At 39.7% G+C, this 11714-nt stretch overlaps 1 protein-coding gene across 1 annotated transcript in view; it reads right to left on the bottom strand.

Annotated features, from left to right (window-relative positions):
• Nucleotides 1–5087: 5087 nt before the first annotated feature.
• The window catches only part of LOC135463479 (failed axon connections homolog), a 12086-nt gene continuing 5459 nt past the window's right edge, over nt 5088–11714 (bottom strand). Inside the window, exons 6-8 of the mRNA XM_064740737.1 lie at nt 10589–10785; nt 9431–9547; nt 5088–6423 (exon numbers count right to left, since the gene is read on the bottom strand). Coding sequence (XP_064596807.1) covers nt 6323–6423; nt 9431–9547; nt 10589–10785 — 415 coding nt within the window. The 3' untranslated portion in view covers nt 5088–6322. The remainder of the gene's footprint in view (nt 6424–9430; nt 9548–10588; nt 10786–11714) is intronic.

Genomic DNA, 11714 nt, shown 5'->3' with positions numbered 1-11714 from the left:
ATTCTTCATGGTAGAGAAGGCTTCAGACACTTTAACATAAACTTTAAAATTGTATGTGTTATACCATCCTAACCTAGGGAGGGCGGTACTGCCCTACATAAGGCTGACCAATGGAAAACTATCAAATATAACCAAATCGTCATCAGTCATGTTGTTTAAAATTTCCCAATTAACCCTCAGTATGCTTACATTTTACACTGGAGAAAACCTGGGTCGTAATTTTCATCACTGCTTACGCGGGTGAGTTAATTTGCTATAGGGCTTCACATTCCTCTTTACTGGAAACAAGCATGTGATTTTTTCTTCATTTTGGGTAGGAATTACTTCATTGTTTTCGGCGACAGACTGAACCCACTTCTATGCCTCCGTTACTGGTTTACCCAGTGCTATGCCAGAATTCGTAGTACCTTTAGCTTTTACCCAGGGCCGACTATAACTTTCTGTGTTTTTTGCCTTTGGCTGTTTGTTCCAAAAGGATATCATTTCGTAACCAAGGGTACTGAAGTCCCAGCAAAAGAATGTCGGTGAAATGAAAAAAGATGACACGATTGTGACGATCGCACGCCCCAGCCTGTTACACGAATCATGAAAAAAATATTCAAAATATTAACACCTTCATCATTGTGACAAATTACTATAATCTGTCATTCTTCAGGTCTGAAATCGGTTAACTCGGTTAAGAACTGCAGGCAACGCCTTGCTTGATATGGGAATCTAGACTAAAGCACATCATCTATTCTTTGATCATTACGCCATGCCTCATAACCGGACAGCATGAAGCTAAGGTGTGGTTTTACATGATCACCTGTACACATATTGTGTCAGGTTTAAAGGCCATGCTGTGCGCAAAAATGTTTGAATTCTGGCCCTTATGGTTTCAAGCTGAAAACATTCCGGTGTCGGACAACCCTTATCATAATTAAACATTAATTATTTTTTTATTTTATAATTAGTATTTTGCCGCGGTAACCAAACAGTAATAACTTCAGAATCTAGATGTTTGGCGGCATGTGTAGAAATTTCCAATATGTTGTCAGTTTCCTTGTCTACTTTCAGACAGGAGAACACTTCAGAAATATGGCTTCTTACATTCGCAATAACCTGGTCGTGGATTACAGACTCTTGTCCGAGTGGCCAATGACTGAATTGCAGTAGGTTTACAGAAATATAAGAATATAACAGCCTGTGTCCTGTACTGGTTATACTCGAAAAGTGCAACATTTTAATGAGAAACCGACGTTCCACTATTACTTTTAAGACCCATAACTGCTTGTGAATACGGCTTCCATTCTGATAAGACTTCCCACTGTGCGCTGCGGAATGTCTCCTGTCACAATTACAGCCCACGGGTTTAGACTTGTCGTACATTCATCTTATGAGCAACACCGTGCCGGGGAAACCTGACATGTGGAATGTGCCCTATACGCTGACATTCATAACAGCGAACCACTTGTGGAGTATACCTTTCTTTGTGAACATTTAAAATCCTAAGTTTTACTAAGATGGGAAAGGATTCAGGCTAAAGGTAAGCAGGATGGAGTTAGTTGGAATTTCGTCCTTGCCTCTGGAGAGACTTTTCCCATCAGCGTGTGGGAAATCAATCTCGTAGCATAGAGGGGAAAATCTATACAAATAAGACAAGCTCATAGAGACCAGAGCAGGAACTACACCGTGGTAACTGGCAAATGGTCACACGTAACCGGTGAAATCCGATGTCTTGTCAGTTTGCATCAGACGAGGTTTGACTCGGGGTTTATGTATATGCTTTAAAAATACCAACATGGCAACATGACTTAAGCAGGGGTAAAAAATAAACGTCAAAATAGTCGTCAATTTCATAGTACTCAAAATACTGCAATACGTTTAATAAACAAACACATGAAAATAATACAAGGCTTGTGAAATATAGGAGTAAACCGAGCCCCAAATAGGGAAGCTTAAAATGAGATGGGGGAGGAAAATGAGCAAAAAATCGCAACTATCAAACAGAGCCAAAAATCAGCGTATCATACAGTGAAAAAGAAGGCAGATGAAATAAAGTGAAATCAGTCCCATCGAATAGAAATCAAAACGTGGCTAATCAACGGTAAAGCAAGCTCACAGAAACTGAGATCACCATGCTGATACATGTCACACGACGGCACGGGGAGGCAAACCAATTGCACTGATCAGAGCGTAGTATAAGCTTAATATATAGACCTTACATTACCATGGCTAGGCAAATGAATGGCATATTTCGGCGATATTTTACATATTGTATGCAGATTTTAGTAGTCAACAAAGTGATACAGAAATCTGTGGTTGTGTTAGTTGATGGTCATGAAAGCTGTATAGAAATTTCTGCCATTGTAAGTCGTACAGAAATCTGTGGTTGTGTAAGTTCATGATCATGAAAGCTGTATAGAAACTCGTGCTCATGTAAGTCGTACAGAAATCTGTGGTTGTTAAAGTTGATGGTCGTGAAAAGTGTATAGAAACTCGTGCCCGTGTAAGTCGTACAGAAATCTGTAGTTGTGTAAGTTGACGGTCATGAAAACTGTATAGAAACTCCTGCCCATGTAAGTCGTACAGAAATCTGTGGTTGTTTAAGTTGATGGTCATGAAAACTGTATGGAAACTCGTGCCCATATAAGTCGTACAGAAATCTGTGGTTCTGTAAGTTGATGGTCGTGAAAACTGTATAGAAACTCGTGCCCATGTAAGTAATACAGAAATCTGTGGTTGTTTAAGTTGATGGTCATGAAAACTGTATAGAAACTCTTGCCCGTGTAAGTCGTACAGAAATCTGTGGTTCTGTAAGTTGATGGTCGTGAAAACTGTATAGAAACTCTTGCCCGTGTAAGTCGTACAGAAATCTGTGGTCATGTGGGTTATACAAAAATCTGTGGCGTCATAATTTATATAGCAATCTGTGGATTTTTAAATTGTGTACAAAGTTAAGCTAATATAAGTTGTTCAGAAATTTATGGTCACGTGGGTCATACAGAAACCTGTGGTCGTGTTATTTATACAGAAATTTGTGGTTGTGTTATTTATACAGAAATCTGTGGTCGTATTATTTATACAGAAATCTGAGAATGTGTAATTGTCTGAAAAGCTTTGGTGTTATAAGTTGAACAGAAATTTGTGGTCATGAAGGTTGTACAGAAATCTGTAGTCATGTGGCTATATGTTTACGAGGAAAGACGAGGAAGACTTCAAGCAATGACAAGGAAAATGTCCTGAACGTTGATATTTGTGTTGTTGTCAGCTAGATAGGCCTTTGTAAACCAATGACTAAAACGCAAAGAAAGTAGTCTCCGATGTTTTAGTCAAGTGAATAATTAACAAAGCGCTCAAACAGATCTAACAATATATGAACTCCAGAATGACTGGTCTGGGTGATAATGTACCAGTTCTTGGTACAGCTCAATTGAATGTTGAGTTTTGCTAAAAATGAAACAAAACTGAATATCGGTACAAATACATTTACGCACTCATGCCTGACAATATTTTGCTTCTTTGTTGTCTTTTCATAAGATCACCAAATATCATTTTGGTCGTGTACCATTTTTATGTTTCCATGCTTTATTACCTTGTGTTCCTTTATGTCTGAGAGGCATCATTTCGTTTCGTATAGCAAGAGGAAGTTCCGCTTTCTACAACATTTTGTATTGGAATTTGTTTAGCGCCAGAGCGGTTTTGGCATTATTACCCCCATCAGTGTTCATGAGGTCTTGGTGACAGTTAACGGTAGACTATGACCACTATGTGATCGCTTGCGCAGTCTAACGTTCCTCAAAGATCACTTGTCTTCCAATATTCACATCTTTACGTCACATGTGAAAAAGTTCGTCAGCAACTCGTCAAAGGTCGGCGGATTACCCCGGCCCCTCCTGTGCTTCCACCCATAAAACTGATCGCCATCGTAGAAGTGAAAATTTGTTGAGTATGGCACTAAACAACAATTAGCTAAATAAAAATTTGGTACCAATTCTCGAATCCATTTTAGTGTTCTGCCAAGTTCAGTTTTATCGGCAGTGTATTGGCTACTGACTATTTATTTATGACCAAATCCATCAGCATCGCCTTGTCTGCGATCAAGTCCGGTGGCTTCGACATGGTATTTCAGTTAGTCAGCACATCACATGTAACTCGGTGCTTAGACCGGCCCAACGCAAGGAAACACTGTGACATTGTCATCAAAATCATATACGTGGTGATGAAACAAATAAACTGACAACGTATGTCTGTAAACTGTAGTATTTGCGCAAGTATCTTGTCGCCCCATGGTTTGTATGTAACAACGATGAATAAAGACTTAAGGAACTTTTAGATTACCCCGACCCCACTGATTGTTGGACCTTGGTGACAACCGTTTGCGCAATTTAACGTTCGTGGGAGACGACTCGCCTTTCACAAATATTTTGTACATATCTGTACGGCACGTGGCGAAGTTCGTCAGTAACTTGCCAATGGTCGGCGATGTACGTCAAACTCTCTCCACCATAAAACTGACTGTCATCGTATAATATTTTTGAAACAAGTAATCAATCAGTTAATTAATTAATTAAACAATCAACAAAGAAACAAGGGAAACACACACCTGGCCCCATCGCTGGTCGAGTGATATAAGGGGTTCTCCATGCTGACGATAAGATCGTCACAAATGAGATCATCTTCTTACGCTGGAATCGTCTGCGTGTTCGAAGAATTCATTTGTTGGTCTGCAGCGGTTTTCAAGTGTGGAAGTTAGTCTCTCCAGGTTGTTTACTCCACCAATAATCCCGTCCCTAGATGAAATGTTTGTTTGTTTATTTGATAAGGATTTAACGTCGCTTTCAAACTAGTTCGGTCATATTTCCTAGTAGCAGGTCGCGCTCAATGCCAACATGCTCATGGTGCTGCCTCACTGGATAGCCATGTCAAGAGGCTATATGAGGAGACTAACATTCATCAAAGGCCACTTGTCTTCCACGAATATGTCGTGGAAATTGTTACGAATTACGTGGGAAAGCTCGTCAATAACTTGCAAAAGGTACTTCCGTTTTTTACAAGCCTTTAAAAAAACAGTCACACAAATACATAAACATATCTTCTTTATGCGTCCATATGTCTAACCATGTGAAAACAAAGTAAAACTGATAAGGCTTACCCAAAAGGGTATTAAACTTTAAAAAAATGTTTGAAAAAGCAACGTGCACTTATATGCCATACAACGGTTATATAGAATTGATCGACAAAAATTGAATAAAATATGACTTACACTGCTTAATGCAGTGTAGATAAACAACTGGCAAGGAAGTTTGAGTTTTTTTTTTGGACTTTAGGCTGATGAAACGCGATAAAATATAAAACGTATAAATGGCAACATTAAAATGATGATAGTATCAAAGAAATAGTTAATCAATATGGAATCCACTAGTTCTTCATATTCTTTGCCCTCCCATCCTCCATTATTTGATATTCCGCCATATCTCTTTATCCTAGACGTCCAAAGGTAGAATCCAGCCACGAAATAGACAAACAGTTCCGCATACAACAACGACACACGCAATACGCCTCTCAATTCTAATTGGCTCTCCCTCACCTACCTTGCGCTGAGATTTGTCTGAAATTTTGCTGACGTCATCTTTATGCTGGTCGCGTATTTTGAACTTTAACAGCTTCATTACACCTGGCTGTTCGCTACTGTCTACAAATAATCTGTTAGGTCTGATGCTACATGTTGAATATATTCTGTTACTGTAGCAGATTGTTGTCAATATTACACGTATTCTATTCATTCAACGTAAAGATTGTATTAGACTACCAGTATCTCGAGCTCAACATGACAAAGTGTTATGTTATAATGACGGAATACATTCTAGCATCAGCCAGACTTTCTGTAAAAAGTTACAGATTATTTGTTTGAGTGCATGAGGGTAACGCAAGACAGGTGAAGATGTACGAAACTAGGTTCTAGCCCCAGTGCAAGACATATACATTTCCACCATAAGTGCGAACTTACAGCTCAAGAATGGTCTAATACCCACAGACAGAGTGAAAGCCAGGTTTGTACCCAAGAGAAACACTTCGTTCAGTAAAATAGGCCTTCCTGTTTTGTTGTGTAACTTTCATTTCCGATTTCTCTCATTTTGTTTCTTCCGGAAATAGCCAATTTTACAAGGACTGATGCGTGGGTTGCTGTTTGTTTCATAACGAACTACTTTCTGTAGCTCTGTAGGCTTACATCATAACTGAAAGTCGATAAGCAGATATTAGCAATTTAGGACTCGTCAATGATTCCTGTCCGTTGTGGCCAAGGTCGCCTTTGCGCGCTTTGGGAGCTCCCGGTGCTCGTCTACTTGTCCTGTTTGCGGCCCATCAGAGTGTGTTCATCCCAGTCGGGCCAGTACCGTTCCTTCATACGCTCGCAGTAAGCACTCAGGTTGGGAAAAGTCTCTGAAAATATCACCAAAATGTGAGTCAGTAATTGAGTAAATTACGGCACGATAATATGTGTTTGTCTATTGTCTATCTGTTGAGTTTTTAATTCTAAATAGTCTAGTACCAACGTGACAGGAAGGACCAACGTGACAGGAAGGGCCAACGTGACAGAAAGGGCCAACGTGACAGAAAGGACTAAAAGGACACAATGATTGAGATCACCATGAGGCATACAATCCAACCGATGTGTTTTGCGCTTAAACTATTTATTTGACTGTCGTAAAAGAAGCAAGGGTTTACTTATGGTAGTTACACGCTTATCACCTTGGATATACAAAAACTCTTTTTGATGGCAAAAAATAAAAAATTTTTAAATGTTGCTGTTAAACATATAGACCCCTACTCAAGGTAAAAGAACTGAAATGGGCTTCAATGGGAAAACACTATCAAAATGTCGACATTGCTGCCAGGAGACAGCGATGGGAAAGAACGTTTAAACTCAAAGAAAGAAAGATATATATATGTTCCCTATAGCATATCCTCTGCAATGTGCTACTCAAACAGCATATCTAATGTGGAACCAAGAATGCTAGAATTGCAGCGGATTATTCTGTCATTGCAGTAGGTTATTCTGTTATTGCAGCAGGTTATTTTGCTATTGCAGCGGATTATTCTCTTATTGCAGTAGGTTATTCTGTTATTGCAGGGGATTATTCTGTTATTGCAGCAGGTTATTCTGTTTTTGCAGCAGGTTATTCTGCTGAATATAGCATACATAACATGAAGATTGTATGGCACTAATAGGATTTGGGTCTTCACAACATCAGCGTTTTGGACCAAAGTTCAGCTATACCGCCTTCTGATTGAGTTTTAAGTAGCTGTCTTAATATAATATTTATAACAATTTACAAATTTATGTTGTTCATCACACTTATTTTCATTCGTAACTGAAAAATGTTTTGATTAATAAATTGATTGATTACCGGTAGTTGATTGATTGATTTGTAAATTGATCGAATGATGAATGAATGAATGAATGAATGATTAACTGACAGACTAATTTCATTGGCGTTTAACGTCGTTCTGAAGAATATTTCCATTTATATGACGGTTCCAGGGCAGATTGATGGGTGAAGGAAACGGAAGTACACGAAACAAATTACCAACTTTTGCCACGTACCTGAAAAACATCTTGACTTAAAGCAGTAGTTGAAACATGGAACGCGAGGCAGCGAACGCTGGAACGCTACAGGTACGTCATGAGCCAAGGGCTCGGTAGTCAAACCCAGGCAGCGAACGCTGGAACGGTACCAGGTACCTCATTAGCCAAGGGCTTGGTAGTCAAACCGAAGCAGTGAACGCTGGAAATCTACCAGTTACCTCATTAGTTAAGGACTTGGTAGTCATACCGAGGCAGTGAACGCTGGAACACTTCCAGGTATCCCATTAGCCAAGGTGTTGGTAGTCACACCACTTTAGCGAACCCTGAAAAGCTACCAGGTACCTCATTTGTCAAGGTCTTGGTAGTCACACCGAGGCACCGAACGCTGGAACGCTACAGGTACCTCATAAGCCAAGGGCTCGGTAGTCAAACCCTGGCAGAGAACGCTGGAACGCTACCAGGTACCTCATTAACCAAGGGCTTGGTAGTCAAACCGAGGCAGTGAACGCTGGAACGCTACCAGGTACCTCATTATCCAAGGGCTTGGTAGTCAAACCGAGGCAGTGAACGCTGGAACACTACCAGGTACCTCCTGAGCAAGGGGCTTGGTAGTCACATCGAGACAGTGAACGCTGGAGAGCTACCAGGTACCACATTAGCCAAGGTCTTGGTAGTCACATCGAGACAGCGAACGCTGGAACGCTATAGGTACCTCCTGAGCCAGGGGCTTGGTAGTCACATCGAGACAGCGAACGCTGGAGAGCTACCAGGTATCCCATTAGCCAAGGTCTTGGTAGTCACATCGAGACAGCGAACGCTGGAACGCTACAGGTACACCAGAGCTTTAACCATCTCAGCCAGTGAAGCACCTAGACATTTCTGTACCCACTCCCACGGTTCCGTGGACTACGAAGAGTTAGTAGAGACTGGTAATATCCGCAAGAGTAAGTAAACCTGGCGTTAATTCTCCATGTCTGTCACCCTGAGCTCAAATGACGTAATGTTGATCAAGATTTGTATCTGTGGTTTTTGTTGAGAAATTCCTCAATGTGAACTGAAAGGGGACGGAGCATGCGCTGTACAGAGTTTATGAGCAGTAATAACCAAACATCAACAAAAATCGTTATACGGTCATTCAGAGCAAACATGAAATTAAACTGTAGCGACTGAAAAACATCATCAACAAATAAAAAATAAGGCAAGCAACCAAACAAATAAATAACTAATTTGAAATCATTACTCAAATATACAACCAGTGAACTAAAAGTCACTTTGAAAGCACAAACTTGGGCCACAGCTGAAAGCGCAAACTGCAGACACCGAGATAATACATTTTTGGTCTATCGGTGAATAGCGAAGAATCGTTTAAATAATTCTTGGATCCGGATTCCGATCCACATCTCTACCAGAATTTATTAACTTGGATTGGGCTAACCTGTGAACACAATTTAATCAAAATCAGTGCTTAACATTGCTGACTGACAGCCAAATAAACGCCAGCAAACACATAACCTCCTCTGGCGGAGACAGTAACTAAAGCCGAATACATTAAAAAAATTAATCTGTTAAATTCAACAAAAACCCTGTTGTTATGCCACAATATTGAGTCATACTCAACGTAATATCGTGTTAGTCTAATAGAATCGTTATGTTGAACTAACAGAAAATGTGTGTTGCATTTAACAGAATAATGGTGGAAATACTCTGTATTTCACAGAATAATGGTGGAAATACTCTGTATTTAACAGAATAATCTCATGCAGAAACAGAATATATTCCAGGATCACTGAGATAACAGATTTTCTGCTAAATTTTACAGATTGTATTTTTTTAAAGTTCTCAGTGGCTGTCGAGTCTCACCCGTGACGAGTGTGTTGGCCAAACAGCCGTGCATGTTCCACTTAAACTGGGAGAGCTGACCAAACACAGCACAGTCCACCTGGCTCGGCTCCCGACCCAGAAGGAACGGCTTAGTACCTGGAAAATACATATACAACTGTGACCAAGATAGCTGGCCCAATTTGTGCGGCCTCGGAGTAGCGATAGACACTGTTGATCTACTTATTTATCTGATTGGAGGCCTTCTTTAAGAATGTTTCACTTATATGTATAACACGACGGATAAGTTTATACCACACGGATAAGATTATAGAAAACCTGGCTTGGGATCACGAAGCGATCGTAGACTTACAGGTGGGAAAAACATAAAAACGTTCAGATGAAAGAGTGCGAACAGTTATTTCTAAATGTGGTCTTCATTATTTTCTCCAATTTTTCCTTAAGCAGAAAAAGACACATGAAAGTAATTTTTGTATGGTGGGTATTTGGGTCCACCTTTTGGTATTTATAGTCTTTGTTTAATAATGTCATAAATGAGGATGTAACACACGTTTAATAAATATTTTTTGCACTAGAATTTGTTCTTTTCAGCTAACAAATGTATTAAACCTCAATTTGGATCATATTTATATTTTTAATATGTTCATGAATATTATCATAATTTAGGTAAAATGTATATGGTTCGATATAAACAACAAATTTACATTCAAATAAAAAATATACTCGGTGGAAATGAATAAGTACATTTCACATTAAATTAAGGTACAGTCTATATCAGAATACATACATTGCATTCTATATGTCATAAGATGTACTCGTTTGTTTTGTGGTATCTTTTATATTGTATTATTATAATTGTGTCGGTAGTTAATTATTAACGGATTACAGGTGGTGTTATAAACGATTTCCGTGAGTTGACAATGACACAATACCTGGCATAACGCGTTCAATGATTGGTTAAGTCCGACTGTCTTCGGGCGGGTTCGGATTTGTCATCCCTATGGGTACCAAGGCGGAATTGTTCCCGTCCAGGACGTTGGCGCCAAAGGTGGGCAAACCGGTGTTAAGGGCTTGTGAACTTTTAATTTCAGCCTCACTAAGTAACTGACCTTGACACTATGTCAGAGTGTTTTTTTCTTCTTCTTCTTAACTCTCCATTAACACTGTTTTGCGACTTACCTAAGAACTCTGATATTGCCTGAAGGTCGCTCTGCAATATCCGGTCCACCTCTGCCTGGCTGTGCCTGCCGTGGCCTTGGGACCATGTCTGACGCCGGGCAAACCGCGAGACGTACCAGCGGAATAAGACGGGGATCCGAGCCTCTTCTAGCCAAGCCTCGTTCACACGAAACACCCATCTGTACAACACTAGACACCTGCGAACCGGCAAAAGATTTGTTTTCAAACTATCGGATTCAGTCGAATTTATTAATCTATTGAACTACTTATTTCTCTTGCCCCGGGAATCACGAAGCGATCTCAGACTTAAGTCAAAATTTTAAACATAAAGTTCGGCATATTTCTTTTCGTTATTTTAGCTGAAATTTATTGCACAAAAAACTTACATAGAATGGATATTTTGATCTTGCTACATCAGAAATAACTACTTTAATCTAATTTAAAATTTCGGCTTAAAGTCTAAGGTCACATTTTGATCCCGGGACCTAGTGCTTTACTCATTCCTCAAGAATATGTTACTTTCTATGAAGGCGGTCAGGCATATGGATGGGGGAAACGGGTTAGACGGCACCACAGTGAAACCGAAATGAGGTCGTACTCTCAAAAAATAATATGTTAAATTTAACAGAAAATCTGTTACTTGAGTGTTGCCGGAATGTAGTCTGCTATTGCAACAGATTATTCTGTCAAATATAACATCCATATTCTATTAAATCAACATGAAGATTCTATTTGACTAACAGGATATTATGTTTAATATGACAGAACTTTATGTCATATTAACAGAATACATTCTAGCATTACACAAAAAACAGACTTTCTGTAAAATTCACACATCATTTAACGAAGGTACGAAGTAAACCTCATAACGTAACACAACCGCTGACCACGGCACATAGTCAGGTACGAAATAACCCTCATAATGTAACACACCGCTGACCACAGCACATCGTCAGGTACGAAGTAAACCTCATAATGAAACACACCGCCGACCACAGCACATCGTCAGGTACGAAGTAAACCTCATAATGTAATACACCGATGACCACGGCACATCGTCAGGTAGGCCTACGAAGTAAACCTCATGATGTAACACACCGCTGACCACAGCACATCGTCAGGTACG

Source organism: Liolophura sinensis, chromosome 3 (assembly GCF_032854445.1).
Source record: "Liolophura sinensis isolate JHLJ2023 chromosome 3, CUHK_Ljap_v2, whole genome shotgun sequence".
In the NCBI taxonomy this organism is placed as follows: Eukaryota; Metazoa; Mollusca; class Polyplacophora; order Chitonida; family Chitonidae; genus Liolophura; species Liolophura sinensis.
Note: the sequence above shows the minus strand (reverse complement) of the source record. Positions and strands in the feature narration are given on the sequence as shown.